General features: G+C 42.9%; 1 protein-coding gene across 7 annotated transcripts in view; it reads left to right on the top strand.

The window, feature by feature from the left end:
- The window catches only part of SYT1 (synaptotagmin 1), a 482297-nt gene that overhangs the window by 303016 nt on the left and 157097 nt on the right, over positions 1-22184 (top strand). For 3 of the 7 annotated variants that reach the window (XM_043547293.1, XM_037886032.2, XM_037886013.2), the window contains one exon: positions 15101-15295. In XM_043547293.1, coding sequence (XP_043403228.1) covers positions 15124-15295 — 172 coding nt within the window. In that variant the 5' untranslated portion in view covers positions 15101-15123. Of the gene's footprint in view, positions 1-9217; positions 9383-15100; positions 15296-22184 lie in introns of all 7 variants that reach the window. The other 4 variants (XM_037886018.2, XM_043547305.1, XM_043547298.1 and 1 more) reach the window with 2 other exon arrangements.

The following is a 22184-nucleotide window of genomic DNA, read 5'->3' as shown; positions in this document are numbered from 1 at the left end:
TCCCAGCTGCAAGTTTCTGCGGCCACTTGGCGAGAGAGGGCTGGGGGGAGTCCTCTCTCCCCACCGCAGCCCCGAGGCAGCCTGCACCCCAAACCCCTCATCCCCAGCCCCACCCCAGAGCCTGCATCCACTGCATCCACTGCACCCCAACCCTCTGCCCCAGCCCTGAGCCCCCTCCCACACCCCGAACCTCTCATCCCCAGTCCCACCCTAGAGCCTGCACCTCCAGCCAGAGCCCTCTTCCCCTCCCCCCTACCCCCGGCACCCAAACCCACACCACATGAATTTTGTTATGTGCACCAATATGAAGGTGATGTGTCACACATCACCTCCATATTGGTGCACATAACAAAATTCATTCCGCACATGGATGTAAAAAATTAGAGGGAACACTGCCTAGCACCTCACTGGTCTGGATTTCACCCTGGAATGTTACCGCCCCCAAGTCCTTTTCAGAGTCGCTGCTTCCCAGGATAGAATTCTCCATCCTTTATAAGTATGGCCTATGTTCTTTGTTGACAGATGTATCCATTTAGCCATATTAAAACATATATTGTTTGTTTATGCCCAGTTTACCAAGTGATCTACATCGCTCGGAATCAGTGACCTGTCCTCTTCATTATTTACCACTCCCTCAATTTTTGTGTTATCTTCAAACTTTATCAGTGATGATTTTATGTTTTCTTCCACCTCATTAATAAAGATGTTAAATGGCGCAGGACCAAGAACTGATTCCTGCAGACCCCAGTGGAAACAGACCCATTCGATAATAATTCCCTGTTTACAGTTACATTTTGAGATCTAGCTGTTAGCCAATTTTTTATCCTTTTAATGTATGCCATGTTAATTTTATATCCTAGTTTTTTACTCAAAATGTCATGTGGTACCAAGTCAAACACCCTACAGAAGTCTCTCTGTTACATCTGCACTATTACCTTTGTCAACCAAACTTGTATTCTCATCAAAAAAGATGTTAAAAAAGTTAATTTGACAGGATCTATTATATAGGCAGATAATGCCCATAATTGTTCGCATACACATTCCTTCCACATAAAGGGCAGCATAGGTCCCAGGGAGATTTAAATTCCACCTCCATCATGTTGCCTTTTTCACAAGAAACACTGGCCATTTCCTGTACACTCTTTAAAACCGTAGTAAATACAGTTTGTATTTGAAGGCTCTGTGGTGGTGTTGAAATGGCTGTTTTGATATAACATCTTTATCATGACCTGTCCATTCTTCTGAAAACATAGTTACAAGCCTATCTTTACAAAATGCTTAGAAAAGCTCTTTTTGGAGCTTGTCTTTTTAAAATAAATGTGAGTTACTGAAGCTAGAAAAAGAGGCTATTTCATTAATGGGGAGATGAATGAGGAAGAAATGTATTATTAACACCAGAATATTTAAACCTGGGAAGAGATCATTTATTTCAGATATCTTTAGACACACTGCTAATGCTTCCATTTTGTTCATGATGAATTCACTTCATTTAAAGAAAAAACTAATGGAATTTGGTACATTTTCAGTATAATGTGAAACCTTTCTCCATTCCCAGTACATACTTATCCTGGCCCTACTGTCACTGAAGGTTAATAATGTTGTCTCTCACCTTCATTGTGCTATAGGATATAGCTGTAAACAGAAAATGATAGAGCAACTAAAGTAATTTTTACTTGCCAAGTATTTAGTTTTATCTTAGTGGGTTTTTTTCCTAGAATGTGTTTTGTAATTGTGTTCATAGCTGAATGTAATTATTGTGGTGAACATGTTTGGGGTGCTGAATAGATCCTCTGCCTTGAAGGGATGGCGCCAATTCTTTGTCAACAGGGCTAGAGGTGCTCCACCAGATCCTTTTGCTGCTGCTGTGCTGGACCCATACTGTACGCCATTCTGGAACCTGATATGCCCATAATGTATAGAGCAGAAAACCATAGAAACTTGACTGATTTAGACTCTAGCCTGCACATCCTGAAGGAATGCCAAAAGGTAATGTACTTTGGTGAGTTTCACTCTCAATGAAACCTGAAACTGACAAGTTTCACCTGCTTGGGGGGGGTTTCACTGTGAGCATTTCACACATCTCTAATTGGCATGTCTTGAAAGGATAACAAAGATTTCACCTAACTATTAGAAGTAGTTCAGGTTTCTTTTCAAGAACACTTTAGAGCTGGTCAAGCAGAATTCTAATGAGGTCAGCCTCTTTCCAAATGGCCCCATGCTCCTTCCATTTCCCTGTGTGATGTCCCGATTTCAGCTTCAGTGTGCATGTGTTTGAAAGGGGGCAGTGCTGCCTCTGCAGCATATTCCCTCTTCTCCAACTCTCCAGTCCTATGGATGGGGAGGACGCAAAGTTAAGTCATGGGTTTAAACCCCCTCTCCTCCCATAGGTTACATCAACTCTGTCTATAAAAATTTCCACTGCCTCCCGCTTCTCATTATGACCCTTTGAGATGGGTTCCAAGGGATCTCCTTGCAGCTGGACTTCTGAAGGAATCCTGCACAGGGACAGCTGGGCAGAGGCAGATGCCTCCATTAAAAAAACCCCTTTCCTCTGATGAATCCCCAAGATTTTCAGATTTGCTTGGTTGTAGACTGTTCAGATACTAAAGAATTAACAGTGTCATACCTGCCCTAAAAAGGTATGTACCTTCTTCAGAGGAAGAGTTAGGAAGAAACCGAGTTGACACTAATGGAATGTCCATTCTCTAGTGATTATTCATGCATAGTGGAGATTGGGGCCGTAAATTCCAGCATTCTCCGTGGTTCAGATAATCATCTCCCCAGAATTAGTTTCCAATTCCTGCAAATTTCTATATAGAAGAGAACAATTTTCCTTAATAAGAGCTCCCAATATCACTTTTACATTCTCTGTCGGCTTGTTTGGTTCTTTGTTTTATATCTAGGCTTTAAATATGACTTCTAATAAACTCAGCACTAACATGTGTGGATAGCAATAGTGATACACAAAGGGATCCGGATACATAAGGATAACAATTGTCTGTTGGGTATTTCAAAACACGCAATGTTGACAGTATTACACTGTTTGGCAAATGCATTAGAATATAACACAAGGAGACTGCACTTTTTCTGATAACTGTAAATCCATATGTAGTATATAGGTCAGTATAATCATAGAATAAAACTGTAATAATGCTGCAATGGGAATCATAACCGCATTCCATGGCTACTTATTTCTTAACCTAAATTTAGTTTTGATTATTTTTTGTGCTTGTGTCTATGGCTGTCACTTCATAAATGGCAAATATGCTACTATTGTATAAAGATTTACCTTCACAAACACACTGTAGTATTAAAGTAACTTTTATTTTACAAAAGAACAGTACACTAATCATTCAGACTCTATGCTCTATAAGAATGCCACCACAGTGTTTATACCATCACCGTGGAATAGAATAGTAATATGATAATGGCAGCCATTGGGTGCCATCTCTGTGCACATATGTGCTGTTCAGAAGCTTGAAATGTATTGCAGGGAACTTTTCTGGATCACGATTTTTTTTCCTTTTAGGCCCGTACACGTGTTTTAGAAATACGACTGTCTTTGGTGTGTAAAGGTGGAAGGCTTTATGGCAAGTCCCAGAGCATTTGTGCATGCCTCATTAGATATTGTGACCTCTAACTGCACTATGAATCTAGAGAGGACTGTTCCTAGAGATCAGAGGAATCTACTTGTTTCATTATTTTTCCTTACTTTTTTTTTTAAGAAACATTTCAAATTTGCTCTTCCAGTACATTTTTTTTTAAAATGTGACTCCAAAATTATAAGTAAATAAATTACAACATTTGCCTTAATTTTTAATTAGCTGAAAGTCATCACTGGAAATTGTGTCTTCCATTACAAGCCAGAATATTCAACTGCCAGGCCTGAAATAATTAAGCAATATATTACAATTAAGCAATGTAATTTTAATTTAATTATGATATATCATAGACTCTGCTTCTGATTTAACTGACATTCATTGACAAAATGCTATAACGTAAAATAACACTAAAATATAGAGCTAACAGCTCTGCATGTTTTGTTTCATAGTATTTGGCATTCATCAGAGCATATGGAGAGAGATCCTTCTAGTCTGAAATAGCTGGCATGTTTTTTAGCGCTGGGCACAAATGCTGCAATTTTCATTTTGCCCTAATGTAATTGTGGGCAGTGATTGCGGAGAGTTACAGTCATAAAACCTGATCCAAAGTCCACTGAAACCAATACAAATATTTCCATTGACTTTAGTGTGCTTTGGATCAAGCCACTATTGAACTGCCCCCACACCATTATAGGCAGTAGGTAAATAGATTCATGTTTGCAAATAACATAAGCAATGAACTATTAGACAAAGCTATATCATATAACCACTGGTGCATCAATGTCATCATCCTTTTCTGTTAGGCTGGAAACTTCACAGGGCAGATGCAGAATGCAGAGAATAAGGTAAAAAGCAAAGAGCAGGACAAGGAACACAGGGGCACTCAGTCCTGCATCAGTGACACGGCTGCATAGCCACTGAGGCCTATCTGCACAAAAGGAGTTAGGCGCCTCACTCCCTGTTGTAGGCTCCACTGCGATGCACACAACTCCCACTGAATCCTGTAGGTGCCTAAATTCACTTGGCGCCTATGTGGTTGTTGTTTTTTCAGTAAAATTTCCCTAGAAGCCCATGTTTCTGCCCCTGGTCATGTATACTGCTGACTCCCTCTAGGCATTCAGATGCGAATCTCCTGCCTAAGCCCCAGAACCATGGAGAAACCAAGGAGAAACAAGCATTTGGTCACCAAACTACCATGCGGGACCTGATCTGGTAGGGACTTGCTGGGGCATGCCTACTGGATCGGACCCCTCAGGAAAACTTACACAGAAGAGCTGAGGGAGGGAAGAGGAGGACCTCCCTCATAACTTTTCGCCGAGTGCTCAGTGTAATCACCTGAGATGTGGAAGACACCCCCACCCGTTCAAGTCCCTGCTCTGCCTCAGGGGGAAGAAAGGATCTGAACAGGTATCTGCCAACCAGTGTTCCCTCTAATTTTTCCCACCCATGTGCGGAATGAATTTTGTGATGTGTGATACATCACCTCCATATTGGTGCACATAACAAAATTTGTGTGGTGGGGGTGAGGCTGAGGGGTTCAGAGTGTGTGAGGGGGCTCAGGGTTGGGGCAGAGGGTTGGGGAGCAGGGGTGTGAGGGCTCTGTCTGGGAGTGTGGGCTCTGGGGTGGGGCCGGGGATGAGGGGCTCAGGGCTGGGACAGAGGATTGGGGTCCAGGGGGTGTGAGGGCTCCGGCTGGGCATGCGGGCTCTAGGGTGGGGCCAGGGATGACAGGTTGGGGTACAGGAGGGTGCTCAGGGTCTACGGTGGAGAGAGAGGACTCCCCCTGGCTCTCTCCCCACAGCAGCACCTGGGCTGGGGGGAAGAGGGGCTTCTCTGCGCCACAGCAGCTCTGGGGCTGGAGGATAGGCGCCCCTCCCCAGGCCCCAGCAGGTCTGGGCCGGGGGAGGGCTGCCCTAGCCTGCCTGGATCTGGGCCGGGCTGCCCCAGTCGTGGCTAGGTCCGGGCCTCTCTGACCGTGTCGGCCACACCGCAGCAGAGTTGGGCCAGGGGAGGGGCACCCCAGCCACAGCAGGTTGGAGGCCGGGCTAGTTTGGGGTTGGGGGAGGGGCGCCCCTTCCCCAGCCATGGCAGGTACCCAGGCGTGTTCCTTGAGTGCCAGCATCGCGCTAAATAGGCTGCTGCGTGGCTGCGCAGCTTACAGGGAATTTAGCTGCCAGCTCCCAGATGAGCGCTCTAACCAGTGGGCTCTGGGATAGTCTGATGTGGGGCTCCCTCAGTCTCTCCTGCTGAAGCTGTTGCACTGTGGATAAATACAGTCATTGGAGCAGGGGGATTGGATTCTGGGTCTCCCACATAGTGGGTGAGTGCTCACTGGGGGAGGGAGTGGGAGAGAGAGATGATATGAAAAACACCTTTATTCACATAAAATCACGTTAAAAACTATTTTAAAATGTTATAAAATTACAATATATACGCACAAAAGATATTCATAAAAAAAGTAAAACACAGTTTACTTAAGTGAACATTTATCATGCAACACTAAAGCATCATCACCAAGTTCACTCAAAATATTGTTAATACCAAGTCACCCGAAAAGTGTCCAGGTTACATGTCAGTTTATGCAAAGTATAATCAATCCATAGCTGGGCCACAATTGGTGCACATGGAACAGCTCTAGCACATCACACCCCATAACCCCAGCTACTATGTTCTGGTGAGATTTCAAAAGGGCTAGTTTTGCCTGACCCGGAAACCAGCCAAATGAGAGCACTGTCTCACTCCCAGAACAAACAGGGGCTTGAAGAAAACTCATCCCAAACCACTGAAAACTGCTGCAAAAAAACTAAAAAGAGGAATCAAACAGGGGTGTCTGGAATCAAGCAAAAGGGATACTGTGCAAACACCTCAGGGGTAATATGGTGCACAGTATGATTGGTTGCTACAAGTCACTGAAGCACTTAGGAAGAGGTTTGTACAACGTAATCCAACCCAGAGATAGAGGCATCCTACAGGCTGAATCAGGAAGATCAGAGAGGGTGGCATAATACTGCACTTTGCCTCATATATTACAGAGTTGCTTCTTGGTTATGGTTGCAAAAGGAACATTCACCAAATCCGTCCAGTACCAACAATCTGCCTGGTTGCACAAGGATCTCATCCACAGAAGGGGAGACAGCTAGGGAGGGAATACAGGATTCATTCTCTGCAATCTTTGAAAAAACTTACTGCACCTACTGAGCAGTCTGTTGCCGAAGCAACCCCTGGAATTCAGTGAGGACCTTGTCCAAAAAATGCACAGACCGGATTCTGGTCTGAACAGCAAGAGTTGTTGCCAACTTCCAGCTTGACCAACTAGGAATAATCTGGTAGGAGAGCTTGGCCAACCCAAGGCAGACATAAAGGCAGACAACTGGCTTCTGGAGGAGAGCACTTCATCAGGAAAACGTTGGTTAAAAAACAGCAGCTCTTCCAAGAGCCATAAACTGGAAAACACCTGCTCAGGCTGCACACTTCGCAGAAGTCACCAGGCATTAGAGACCATTATAGAATTGAAGCAAATCTAGACTCTGTAACTGACCAGGTGCCAGTAAAAATAGGTGAGAGTCAAAGTCCATCCCCCCAGCACAATGGAGGAGAGAAAAAGCAAGGGACTTCCAGGCCAGCAGGGAGTCAGAGTACAGCAAATGGCAAACAGACTAGAGGCAAAAAGCTGCCACCGTGCTGACTAAATCAGTGAGCCTCTGGCCTCCTTCATCTAATGACAGGAACAGCAAAGCAGGACACAACCAATGGGAACTCTTTAAAAAATGGTTAATATGCCTCTGAATCCTGTCCCAAAAGCCTGGCGGGGGAGGGGGAGACGGTCCCAGACACATTAGCGGGTGCCACAATATTGAGGCCACAGTGTTGTTGGCAATCAAAAACCTGTCCCCAAAAAGAGCCCTGGAAGGAACCAGCACCATTTCTTGCACCTTCTCCTTGGCCGCCTCCTAGTTCCTTAGCATATATTGCTCAGATCCAAAAAAAGACTCTTAACGTGTTAGTCCTAGAGGTGCCCTATGGCAATTGTTGGGGCAACAAAGGGGGACCACTACACTGCCAAGTGCCCAGTAAGACTGAATTGCTCTGAGCCCAGTAATGCAGGCAGATGATGCCTGTTCTTATGCTTGTAAACAAGCACACAGTGCCTGCACGTCACTCAGACATGAGGAAAACTTGCAGCGAAAGGCCAGTCAAACAGTTTATGAGGAGGTGCAGGAGTGGCTCCAAACTAAAAGCATACAGCATCCCAGAGGACACCACTGACAAATGCCTCTGTGAACTGGGAAGTTGAGCCTAAGACCCCCTTTAGTTTTTTGGGAAAATAACATTATGGTACAAATAAAGAAATGTATGAAGAGAACTCTGGTCCAATGCCAGAAGCTTCTATCATTTATAAAAGAAAGCTATGGTTAATTCTGTCAAATGCCTTCTCCTGGTCCATTGAAATAAGCCCCAGATCCAGATTACAAAGGTTGGTAATAGTAATACATCACCCATTAAAAACAAATTATCAAAAATACAGTGTTTAGGAATACAATATATTTGATAGGGATGTATCAAAGAGTCCAGATAGTCCTTCAGTCAGTTAGCTAAGGCCCTGGATAAAATCTTATAATCAGAGAAGAGAAATAGGTCTCCAGTTCCATGAATCACAGAGGTCCCCTTTTTTGAGATCACCGCCCTGCAGCCACTGAGGGGTAATTCTTTCTCCTGGATACACTCCAGCACCACTAGAAAAAAAGTCAGGACTGATGAGACGCTAGAAATGCTTGTGTCAGGGTTCCCTCCCCATTCTGAACTGTAGAGTACAGATGTGGGGACCCGCATGAGAGACACCCTAAGCTTATTTCTACCAGCTTAGGTTAAAAACTCCCCAAGGCACAAATTCTCCCTTGTACCTTGGATTAGGTAACGCTGCCACCATCAAGTGATTTAGGCAAACTCAGGGAAAGGACCACATGGAGTTCCTACTCCCCTCTAATATTCCCCCAAGCCCCCACATCCCCTTTCCTGGGGAGGCTTGAGAATAAACAAGATGAGCACAGACCAACCTTGGGTTTTTTTAGGACACTAAAAAAAACCCCAATCAGATTCTAAAAGAAACAGAACTTTATTAGGAAGAAAAAAGGTAAAAGAAGCACCTCTATAAAATTAGAATGGAAGGTAATCTTACAGGGCAATCAGATTCAAAAACACAGCGGATTTCCCTCTGGGCCAAACTTTAAAGTTACAAAAAGAAAACCAGGAATACACCTTCCTCTCAGCATCAGAGAAAATCACAAGCCAAAACAAAAATAAGCTAATGCATTCCCTTGCTAGTACTTACTAATTCTAATGGAGTTGGATTGCTTGCTTCCTTGATCTGTGTCCGGCAATCACACAGAACAGACAAACCAAAACCTTTCTCCCCCACCCCCAACCCCACCCCAGATTTAAAAGTATCTTGTCCCCTTATTGGTCATTTTGGTCAGGTGCCAGCCAGGTTACCTGAGCTTCTTAGCCCTTTACAGGTAAAAGGATTTTGTGCCTCTGGCCAGGAGGGATTTTATAGTACTGTATACAGGAAGGTTGTTACCCTTCCCTTTATATTTATGACAGCTTGTAAAATTCAGATTGCAGCCCATCTATATTTGTGGCCTTGCCTGTAGAGAGCTGCTGGACTGCAACAGAGAGCTCCTGCAGTGACAGAAGGGTGTCCAGGAACTGCTGTTCCTCACCAGTCAGACGGGGTAACCCCTGGTCCAGCTCCTCTATTGCCAGTACATCACAGGCATCAGGTGAGTACAGAGTGCTGTAAAAAGAAACAGCTGCTTTCCAGCTCTCACCAGGGTCAGCCGTCAGATGACCACCCACCAGTTGTAGGCAAAAATCTGCTGACAGCCCATAGATTCTTTCTCCAACCCAAAAAAGAACATTGTAGGAGCATCAATTTTATGCAGCTGAGTAAAATGGGCCTGAACTAGGGCTCCTTTTGCACCTTCTCTTCCAACAAGCACCTCAGGAGCTGGTTGTCCTCAATTAAACGTTGGTGAATCTGCACCTGGTTTCCCACATCAAGGTTGCCATGAGAGCCCAAGATGTCTCATTCCAGGGCACTGATGGCCTGATGAAAGACCGCATGGCAGCATGGGTATACTGCTGGCAAAACAGTTGAATCTGGACCTTTCTGACATCCCACCACTGCCTCAGGGACTCGTACAAGGCCTTGTGCTACCTCCAACACTCCAAAAACACAGCAAACATCTGGGTGAAATTCAAGTCCTGTAGTGATTTAGTAATAAAGCACCAGTGGACAGCACAGGCAGGAACAAGGAGAAACACACTGTCAGAGACAAAACGATGATCAGACAAATGAGTGGGATACATGAAAGACTGAACATACATATTCATGCTGGCCTTCATGTTATAAAAGTGATCCCATCTAGCCCCCTGAGACCATACTGGGAGTAGCCTTCAGCCAAGAGTACTGCCTAAGAGTGGGGTGAGAGAACCTCCAAACATCTATAAGGCCAAAGGTCTGCAGTAGACAATACAGTTCTCTGCTCATGGTTCCTGTCTAAAACATAATCTACAGTGCAACTGAAATTTCCTCCCAGGACAATAATATCAGGGTCACAGTCAAGTATGGTATGGGAAAGGAGAAAAGATGTCAGTCCAGACATGCACAGTAAAAAGATTAAAAACAAAAGTGCCAGTACGTGTTCTCACCTGAAGGAGCCAATCCTGCACAGTCTCCTTCACAGAGATGATCTGTGCCACTGCACCCTGGGAAAAGAGAACAGCCACCCCAACAGTGACATTGGCTCAAGAAAGCTTCCTGTTCCTTCAACCACTTTCCCTGATTATCAGGGTCCAAATGCATATCTTGCAAAAGGACATCAGCTCGTTTTTGTCTGAGAAATTCAAAGAGTTGTGTCCTTTTATGGCCATCCCAGCATCCATTAATATTTAGAGTGCCAAAGTTGAGCAGCACCATAGACTAGAAGGAGAGAGCCAAGCAGCAGAGAGAAACAATGGAAAGTGGAAATACTTTGAACAAAATGAGCCATGGAGAGGCCTATATATTTTGAACAATCCCCACGCACTTCCTCACTTTGCTCAACAACTTTCTGAGATGGAACTGTTTCCTACAGTCAGCCAAGGTATCCCTCTTTGTGCTTGTGTTGGGGTTCATAAGCCCCATACCAGAGAAAAAAGGGGTTAATGAGCAGCTCTGGGCCCAGATGGCCTGCTAAGCCACACCTGCTGGGCATGCTCACGACTGAGGCAGAGCTCAAAAGGGAGCATCCCAGCTCAGTCAGGGCAGACCACGCAAGGGACCAGCCCTAGGCTTGTAGCTCCTCAGAGACACTGGAGGAATTCCTCACCACCTGGACCCCAGACCCTGCTGCCGAGCTGCCAGAGGCCCTCATGGAGATCGGGAACAGTGGGCCACGACTGACAGAGAGGAGCCTCCAGACCAGGGTCATGGAGAAGCCCCCCTTGTAGAGTCCACAAGCTGACTCCACTGTGACTTTGGAGGGGCAGAGGCCATGATAGGAAGTGACCCATAGAGTAGGCTTTGTGGCATCTGCCCCACAGGCTACATATCCAAACTACTAGTCACAGGGCCCTGCTTTGCAACCTGGTGGAGCAGGAGGACCCAGTTTCCCCTACTGCCAGTTGTAGACTCTTGCTGCTTGGCAAGATGGCCACAGGCTCTCAGCCACGGACTCTTTGCTGGGCAATACCACCAGACTCAGATGCAAACCCCCCAACAGAGCTGAATGAACACAGCACTATAAATCAGGGAAATAGGCCTCAATGTCAATTCCTCACATCTCTTTAGCACTATCCAAAAAGTTACTAATCTCCTTCACGCTGTACTCACCCTTTCTATAAAGCTGACTGGCTGGGACATCAGGAGCCAGTGAAGAGTCAGAGAGATCCTCATCTTCTTCTTCCTCTCCCTCAAACTTCACCAGCTCAGAAGAACATTGAGCTACTATTGTAACATTCTCATTATTCATAAAGGAGCATGCTGACATATCTATTTTCCCAAGAGTGGGGGGCAGCGCAGCCCCAGGCTGGGACCCAGCATCATCACTGCAGCATGCAGAATTGGGGGCTTGTGGAAGGCTGTACCCCACTGGGAGATCCATGCATGGAGTTACAACCTATCACAACACTGTGCTCCTTTTCAGGGCATGCAGCTCCATTCTCAGCCACTGCCAGCAGCTCAGGGGTTTCCAACATCTTAGCTCTTTTAGAAATAATCTCGGATAAATGTCTCGTTGGTTTGTTCTTCACCTCCATCTCTAGAACCTGTCTCTGCTTCCTCCACAGGGAGGGGCTCCTCAGCCTCCCAACTTGTTTCTGTCCAGATACAAGTGATTGAGTCACAGTAGAGGTTTCCTTGGAGAAGGGGAGGAACTGCTCCCTGTTCAACAGCAGACCATATATGGCAAGGGGGGAGATAGATAGAATCTGGCAATACGATTGCAGGCTGTTTCCTGCTGCTCCCTTGATGTCCCAGCCCCTTTCCCACTATTCCTGGGTCTCACATTCTTACCAGAGACCTTCTAGCCAGCAGTGGGCAGGAACCCTTCAAATGACGAGGGCCACCAAACAAGAAACATTTCATGTTTTCAGAGGTAGCAAATATTGTATAATCCACCCCTTCTATGTGGTACTTTAAAAACGGGTTCAAGGGCTATTCGGGGTTATTGAGAGCCCCATAAACCTGGTGCCAGAATGACATAAGATGCCTCACATTTGGGTTCTTGCATCACATAGAAACACCCTAACCGCAGAAACTGCCTTCCCATTATGGGAGAGAGCAGACATTAGCATCTCATTGTGAAGGACGTGTAGGACTTTGGAAAAAACTACTTTAGCAGCAGGAGTAAACAAGGGGAAAACGTGAACAAAAGACTCCTTCACCCAAAGTCCCTCCGGTACCAAACAGTTCACAAACTGTTCCTGGCTCAGGAAAATCACTATAGATTTGCTCCTTTGAGAGGCAGACTTTATATTCGCACAGCCAATAACCTTACCTACACTCAGCCACATATCCTCCCCAGTGCAAGAGAGAGCAGAGACACACAAAACCCCTTGCTTGCGGGTCAAATCGCTAAACCCCATCTGAAGTGGGCCCCATGGAGAACCTTCACCTATGGCAAAGGGGGAGACCCAACAATGCCCTAAAACAAAGAAACCGCCAGTAACAAAACAAAAAACAGACTAACAGAAATCAGCTACTGCACACAGCATGTAACAAACGCATCTTCAGTCTCAGGGGAGTGGGGGGGGGGGGGTGTGAGAGAGAGAGAATAAGAACAAACACACAAACATAAACACAAGTGACTTTATAGACTGGTGGTTGGAGCTCTGACCCAGGATATGGGAGACCCAGGATCTAGTCTTCCTACTCCAATGACTCTTAATTATTTACCCAGAGTGCAGCAGCTTCAGCAGGAGAGGTTAAGGGAGTCCCACATCAGAATATCCCATAGCCCAATGGTCAGAGCACTCATCCAAGAGGTGGGAGATCTGCAGATAACTCCCTTCTCCCCCTCAAGCGGGGTGGGGAGGGCGGGAATTGAAGTGGGGGTCTCCAACATCCCAGGTGAGTATCCTAAGCACTGGGCTAAATGTTATGAGGGAGGAAGTCCTCGTCCTCCTCAGCCTCGTGCAAACATGGCATAGGGGCCTAACACCAGGAGAAGGTTTACAGTTGAGAATTGCTAGCAGAGAAAGGTGCCCCTCTGCAGTTTGGAATTAGGCCCCCATCTCCATGAGAAGGATGGGGCTTACACACATCTCTCTGATCAGCATTGCTCATAGGCTAGCTTAGACAGCATCCTGCATAGTGCACTGACTTTTGTAGATCACCATCTAAGGCTCCTATCTCTGTCCATTTATTGTACAGGAGCCTACGTGCCTAACTCTGGCTTTGTGAATCCCAATGATTTTTCTAGGCACCTAGAAGTTAGGCACTGTGATGCTCAGCATCACAATGCCTAACTCCTTTTTTGCATCCAGGCCCAAGTTACTTCTGCACATCAAGACAAATTCCATGTTTTGGTCCCATCCTTTTCATAGACTGGAAATGCTAGATTGTGGCTTAGGAAGGCACTTAATGCATGTCCATGTTTTAAATGTGCAAGTAGTCCCAGCAATTTCAATGGGATTACTCATGCTTAAAGTTAGACTTGTATTGAAGTGACTTCCTGAATCAGGGCTTATAGAAGTAAAGTTAAAGAAACAAAGAGCCAATCCTTATTGCCTGAATAACTTGAAGAGGCCCGTGATGTAAGGTGAGAAAGGTGAGAAGGTGAGAAAGATGTGGGTCTTGATTCATGAATTTGCTACATAGAAGTTTTTTGCTCATTTCATTTTCATGTGTCTCATTTTGTTCATCTGGTGGTTATTTAAATTTCTCTATGGATGGCTGTAGGCTAAGTTCCTTTTGGGACTGTGAGAGCAATTGTATACTCAGAGCAATAATGAATGATTGTTATCTCTCAAATCCCTTCTCTCTCTGGTTTTCTGAAATAAAAAATGAAGGATGATTAGTCAAGTCAATGATATTTAGGACACAGTGGTACATCAGAACACTGTTCAAAACCAAGGCAAACACTTCAACTTCTGGTAACACTAAAATTGTGCCATGCGGGCCCCATAACAAGTCTGCTTTATCCTATAGCACAAGTAAAGGTTTTGCAAAATGCACATCAAATAAACATTACATTAAAAGTATGTTAATGTGGGAGCATATGTGTGTCAACACTGTGGTTGCTTCAATCTGGCTTCAGTTAACTACTTCATAGACATAGTCCATCAATACACCGGTGAAACAAGTGCATAATTTAAGGGATTATTGTCTGTAGCAAATGTCAGAGGAAATTACTAGAAAGGAAGTTACTTTCAAAAAGTGAGGATCAGGAATGGATGCTAACCAATTTCTGCATAATGTACAATTCTGCTTAACTAGGTACAACAGTAGATTACTGGTTTTGCAAGAAAGCTTGGAGATGTTTTGCTTATATGATTATAATTTCTTGATTTATTTTACATAAACATCTTGGCTCTGACTCTTCTCACCCCCTACCAACACACACAATTCTGTAAATACAATATAGTGTTTGTTTATCTTGAACTGCTGTCAACGAATTTACTTACACTTTCAAAATTAAAGGGCAAAAAGCTAAATCTAAGCAACAGGGTTATAGCAACTGTGAGGTATCTAACAGATTAAACAGTTCAAAACTCAGCAGTGTTGGAGAAGGATCATAAGGTAATAACTACAGCTGATATTACCTCTGGAAAAGACCCTTCCCTGTAGTCTAATAAATATTGTATGAACCAACAAGAAGCAATATGTTAATGATGTGATATTTAAGCAATATGTTAACGATGCTGGAGTATCAATTGATGTCCTGTCTCTTTGAGACCTGTTGATATGAGAAACATTTTAACCATTTAAATATTTTCTTTTGTTTCTATTTTTCCAGTAGCTGTTTCCCTGGGAACGAAAATGGTGAGTGAAAGTCGTCACGAGGCCCTGGCTGCACCACCAGCCACCACCATTGCAGCTTCGCTGCCAATTAATGTCACAGAACCAGCCAGTCCTGGAGCAGGAGGTGGAAAAGAAGATGCATTTTCAAAGTTAAAGGAGAAGTTTATGAATGAACTGAATAAAATTCCATGTAAGTAAAATATGGTTGGATAGACACTCTAATGGTAAAAAGCTACTGCTAATATTCTAGATCTTTTTTAGAAAATATTTCGACAGTTTAACTAGAAAATATTAAAACCACATTTGTGGGCCTTTCAGCAAATCAGGTTAATGTACCAGGAATGCTGACACTTGGTTAATTTATTTTCAGTTTCCAAAATGTTAACTATATAGTTATATATTTTCTGAAACTTTATTATATGACCAAGCCTCTCTACTACATATAATTATATATTATTAATAATGATAAATAATCATATTTAGTTTCTGAAAACTGAAAATAAAGTACAATTAATAGAATATTCTTAGAACTGAGGTGATATTGCAAATAATTATAAAATTCCTTTTCATTTAAAAAATTTCACACAGCAACGCAAATAGGTTATTTTGATACTTTACTAAACTCCAAAATGAGTTAAGGTTTTTTTTAAATAGCAGCTATCATAGCAATGTCCATGCTCTTAAAAAATTAGCAAGTAGACAATACAAGCAAATTAAAAATATATTTGGAAAAACATTACATTTAACAGAATAGGTTTTTTCCCTAGAGTTTATAACTTGTGGAAAGGTATAATATAGTGTGACCAATAATGACAGGTAACAAATCAGAATATTAATCGATTTTTGTCTCTGAAATGGATATTGGCAATCTGGCAGATGCAATTTTTTCTAAATTGATAGCAAACAGCTTTGGTCTGTCACTCCAAATTCCCACTTGTAAGAATAGAGGTGTTACAATGGCAAGAAGGCTGCATGTCATTAGTTTGGTAATCTGCACAGTCCAGCATGGACCACATTCAGGCAGAATTGTCTGATAATATCGTTGGGAAAACAAAACTACTAGGAGCAACAAGAAAAAGAAAAAAGCATTTAGGAAAATGGTAACATGGGAGCATCTTTATTTATAGTTCAGGGTGTTCTCTAAATGAGGCAGACTAGAATTTTATATGGGCTATACCTTTATTTTTCAGCTTTGATGTTAATATGACTAAGGTCATGAATGATTTGTACTATGCGAAATTCTGTAGTTTGCAGGTCTGGGAATGGAGTCCGTAGACAGAGATGAACTTGAAATGCAGCGCATCTTTCCTTTCTAAAATAACAATGAAAACAACCGGAAAGCCTAATATCAAGAATTTGCCTTTTGTTTGAATAAAAAGCTCCCATGGTGCACAGCATTGTAAATGAAGGAGGATAACCTACGATTAGTCTCTGAAATTACTTTCTGGAATTTTTTTTTAAATCCTACATGTTTCATGCACTATTTCATAGTATACTGAAAGTGACATGAGTCTGTACCTTGACAGTTTCAACATGACTTGTTCTTGCTACCTGTGTTAACTCTTAGAGCAATACTGTTATATATTTATAATTTAAAAATGGAGGAAAAAAAGACTGTATTGGATGCACAATACCAGTATTCCTGCCAAGCCCCAAAAGAATTTGGTTAAGCCAACTATCTATATTCCTGCATGCTGCTGTGCTGGAAGTGGATCAGATGACAGCTTGGTCATTTCCATGTGTATTGCCTATCCTTTAGATAATTCCCCTACCTGGAAACATCTGTGCATGGGGACAGAAAACATCACAAAGTTTCACCAGATCATTCTTTTTGGAACAGAAACCCCTGGTCCTTAAAATGTCAGGACCTTCATTGCATCTCCACACTGCCTCCTGGCACTTTACAGCTCTCTCGTTCTCCACCAACACAGCATCAGTGAGCTCTGTAGTGCTCCCAGTATATCCCTGCTGCCACTCCCCAAAAGAGGGTTGCATAGTGCAGAGGGGCTTCATGAGAAACTTAATGCAACCAAGCTATATTACGCATTGATATGGGCCCCCATCACGATAGTCTGAGTGCCTCAATCTTTAATGTATTTGTCCTCCCAACACTCCTGTGAGGGAGAAAAGCACTATTATCCCCATGTTGTAGATGGGCAGTTAAGGCACAGAGAGGCTAACGGCTAGCTTTTTAAAGGGATTTAGGCACTCAAACGAACAGATCTATGTCTACGTCCATCATGTAAGCACCACTGGTATTTTCCAAATCTCAGCTCAGGTGCTGGCTAACTCCTGTGCTTCCATCAGGTGACATTTTCAAACTAGCCAAAATGCTTACTCAGAATGATAACTCAAACTGCAGCTCTAGAGGCCCTGGAGCAGGATTTTTAAATTAGGCAGGGGAACAACTATCTTGCTAGCAGGGCCTAAACCTGTAGGCCTTCTCCGAGCACATCTACGACCGGTCAGATCCTGCAGAAGGAGGGCTAGATGCAGGCCACCAATGGTGGAGGGCAGCACAGCACCCAAACAAAAGACAGCCAGGGGCACAGAGCACTGTAGGGTGACTGCAAGAGAACTATTGAATGTGAGCAGGAAACACCGAGTGAGAGACATGGTTTTGGCTGCTAGGGCATGGGGCTGTACCAGCATAACTATATAGGTAAACATTGCACCCGTACCCTATACAGTTATAATGGTACAAAAACTGTGTGTGTGGACTAAATTGTTTACAGTCACATCTCCCTACCTACACACAAGTCCTAAAATGTCAAGTCATGGATATTTTGTAAAAGGCCATTAATTTGTGGCTTGCATGATGGCAGCCACAAAAATGTAGCCACCCTTTAATGATCGGTGAAACACGCCTGAAAAATACTTTTCCTTACAGTATTTTTCAGTAAAAACTGCACGATTTATTTTAATGTGGATTAAAAGGGAATCAAAAATCTTTTAAAATGGTGCATTTTGTAGAACATTTAAAGTCACATGCTTAATGTCATGTGCAGACCTAAATAAGAACAAAGACAATGTTTTAAAGCAGAAATTTTAATATCAGCCGGCTCTTAACGAACCAACCAAGATTCCAGTCCAAAATGTTAAATTTCACCTTACTCTTTACAAAATTCCAGCGTGGGGTGCGTTGGATTTAAGTGACATTTTAGAACACAAAAATTCCATTCCTACCAAAGGCCAAGGAGCTTCCCACAGTGAGGGAATAAAATTATTGCCAAGAAAAAGAGAGGGGGCCAATTACGCTATTGCTGCTATAAGCTTAGTTAATACAAAATTTAAAAACCTTGTTACAATTCCTACCAATAGAGGCTCAAACCCCGGCCTTTCACTGATATCTATTCCCCTAAAAAAGAACAGTGTGCTGTCCCCCATGTTGTGTACAAAGAGTCTGAGCATCTGAGGACATGCAGAATGTTCAGGAAGATGTCTCATCATTCATTCTACTGTGGAAAAATGATTGGAGTCATTTTATTACAGTGACTCATACAATTAAAGTGCAGAGATGCTATAAGGTTACTGAGGCGCAACTGTAGAGATTTTTTTCTCAGTAATGCAAATCCCTGCACTCTGGTTGTGAGTGTCTGATTTGCATAATCACAGAACAGTTTCTGAATAACTGTACTGTATGTAAATCTCTCTATTACTGATTGGCTGCTGTAATCCTTCCGCTTTGAATTGTCTCCTGTATGCAGAAATTTCAAACTATTTACAAGCAACAAAGACTCCATCCCAGCTTTTTACTTCCTTCATTTTAAATAGAAAAATCCCAACATTTAAACGAAAGAGAAGGAAGAAGAAACCAAAAGGAAAGAAAATGGCACTGTCAAACTGATGAAAGGGAAATTGCTTTTGAAAAGTTTTCCAGACAGCTTTTTATTCATTGCTTTCCTTTCTTTCATCATTTTCCCTCTTGGTCCCTCTCTACAGGCCAGCAAAGCTCTTGTCCTTACAGTAACTGATGTATATTAGTGTTCATTTTCTTTACATTAGAGAATCCCAGCCCCTCCTCCTAAATTCTGTATTGAACGCTATGTAAACAAAAATGTGTTGCGAGTGGTTCTGGCGACAAGGGCCTTATAGAACTAAAGGAAGGAGAGATCAGGGAGGGAGAAGGTGAGAGGGAAAAAGATAAGTCCTAGAACTGGGGAGGGGAAAGTAGAAAGAGCAAAGGGGGAGGGGGGAATGCCCCTTTAAAAAAAAAATCCCTTTCAGCTGCTTGACAGTCCCTGTGGGATTTTTATTAGGGTGTTTTTCCCCTTAATTTGACGATTAAATGTTTAGTTTAAAAATTTGATGACGATAATAACGATAATTACATGTAAATATAAACAAATGTTTATTATTTTATACTACATAAATGAGCACCCATCTCAAATGCTAAATGACCTTGAAAAACTCTTAAAAATATATTCATGAACAGATTCCTGTAATTGCCTACAGATGACACTCTCCTAGGAGCAACATAAGTCAAACAATACATGAATAAGCTGCGCAACAAAGCCTACCAGAGTTCCCCTAATAATAATGAATATGAGAGTGCTTCCTGTACCCTCAGTAATAACTGTATTGAATTCAGCTGTCATAACTCCCACAGCTTGATGTAGGTTTCTCCCTCCCTGTCTTTCTTTTTCGATCCATTCTGCCCCCCTTGATTGGCCAGTTTAGGTTGGATTAAGTGTTCTTATTACCCCTTCTGTAAGTGACATTAAACTCATTTCTTGATATTTTTTTTTCTCTTCCTTGACACCGGAATTCTGGGCTATTACTTTGAATGATACTTTCTAATCACATTTTGGGACTTTACACACACTCTTACATGGTATTTCTGAAATCTAACTTTTATGGGCCTGCCATTTTGACTGTATTTAGAAAATAACTTAGGACTTTGTTCAGCTTTCAACTTTCTGCATAGATGCCACTCCACTGAGGTCGATGGGACACTCATGAGGTTCTGGTCAGCGTGACTAAGGGTGGATAGATCTGACCCCATCATGCAAACAGTGCTGAAGAAGACCTATTGAGTTCCAAAACTGTTCTAATACACAGAGACAACAAATATAAGAAAATCAGAGGGAACTTATTATTAATTATTTGTATTACCATAACACCTCGTAGCCCTGGCTATGGATGAGGACCCCATTGTGCTAGGTGCTGTACAAACACCAAACAAAAAGTCATCAATGCCTTAAAGAGCTTATAACCTAAGTATAAGACAAGAGGCAACAGATGGAGACAGGCAGACAAGGGAGTGCAAGGAAACAATGAGACAATATTGACCAACTGTTTTAGTACTCCAGCATTCTAATCCTTGCCAAGTATTTTATAGGCTTCATGGCAGAGGAGAGTTTTTGAGGAGGAATTAGAAGGAGAGTAAATAAGTTCATTTTGTGGATATTTATGGGGAACCCCTCCCGAGTGTGAGTGTCAGCACTGGAGAAAGCACAAAGGTCCTAGGCTCACTTCCTCCTGTATCACCCACATCTTGCAACACGTGTTCCATTGGCTCATGTCATTCAAAGACATTCATTGTTCTACATGGGTGGCAAATATGAGTAATTAGGAATAATGCCTTATTGGTGACATACAATAGAAATGGGAAGAAGATGCGACAGGGCAATAGTGGGACAAGGCAAAGATCCAATGTTCTCCACTAGTGCAAATTTATTGCAAATCTCACAATATTTGTTCTTTTCATTAAAAGCCCATCCCCTAGAGTCCTGTGATTTACATAAAATCTCAGCTTTCATTCTTTTTTTAAAAAGTTTCTAGCCCACACAGTTGTGGAGACAGGCTAGAAAACGTGGCACAAGTGCACCCTGAAGACTCAGAAACCACAAGATAAATAAAAAGAACCCATGTTTATTGTTTTTGTTTTTTTTGAAATCTCACTTTATAAGCCACCTCAATTTTGGGGAGCCTGACCCTTAATTTTTGAATGCTCAGGGTTGGTACTATTGAAAATCTGGTTCCAGAATGCATTACTCCTTATGTAGCTCTGAGTGAGTGGAAAATATAAACTAAAAGCTCGTTACGCAAAGCATGACTAAAAAGAAGCATTTGTACTCAAACAAAAAATTTTCCCTTAAGGAAATAATGATTAACCCATGTTATCCTAGTAAAATATTGATTGATATCACCTCTTTAAAATGTTCTGTACATCGTGTGTTAGGATGCATGTCTAACAGGCGTCATCTTGGCTCTCAGACTAGGGACTGAACTGGGGACCTACAGAGCTTAAAAGGGGCTATAACAGACACATATTCTCTGCAGATCAGGCACAGAGGGGGAGCCGTAACACACACTCACGATCAGGTTACATCCTTCCTCTAATAAAAGAAAGCTTGTCACAGACAGCTGAGGTTTACAGCAGTTCTAATCCAGGGCAAGCCCCGAGTTACGTGATGACTACCATCTTGGCTGACATACCGAGGACTGAACCAGAGACCTCAATCAAAAGTGTGAGTTGCTACAACCTCAGCAGAAGAGCCAGCTGTAACAGAATATATCCACTGGTACTTGGGCACAGAGGAGAAGCTGTAACACACACACTCAACAGTGGAGGGAGGGATCTGGCAGCCTATCAATTTGTCATCCTAAGTATAAAAAATGCTTTCTCTCAGCCAGAATCCCAGAAAAAGCAAAATCTCCCTGCCAAAGAGAGTGACACAGTATTAATTACATTTTCTGGAAACCGTATATTTTGTTCCTGAAAAGGATACTAATTAAACCGCTCATATAATATAGTTTTTTAATTGTGTGGTTTGAAGTGTGGGGAAGACAATTAAGACCTCTCATGAATGTTTTGGAAAATACTTGGTGCCATCAGATTTTCTCTACCACAGGGAGAAAAGTAATCTATGGTAAAGAGGGGGTTGAGCACATACCATACATTTGGTAACAGGATTTTAAGAAGGGACTCCTAACAAGCCCCAAGGGTCCCCCTGATGGGGTGTTCACCCCACACCAGAAAGGAAGGGATTAAAAGCACTTAGGGTGGCTGTGCAGGGAGCAGCCAATCAGGGGCTGGTGGGCTTACATAAAAGGAGCTGCAGAACCAGAGACTG

This window comes from Chelonia mydas, chromosome 1, assembly GCF_015237465.2.
Source record: "Chelonia mydas isolate rCheMyd1 chromosome 1, rCheMyd1.pri.v2, whole genome shotgun sequence".
In the NCBI taxonomy this organism is placed as follows: domain Eukaryota; kingdom Metazoa; phylum Chordata; order Testudines; family Cheloniidae; genus Chelonia; species Chelonia mydas.
The sequence above is the reverse complement of the archived record's forward strand: the minus strand, read 5'-3'. Positions and strand labels throughout refer to the sequence as shown.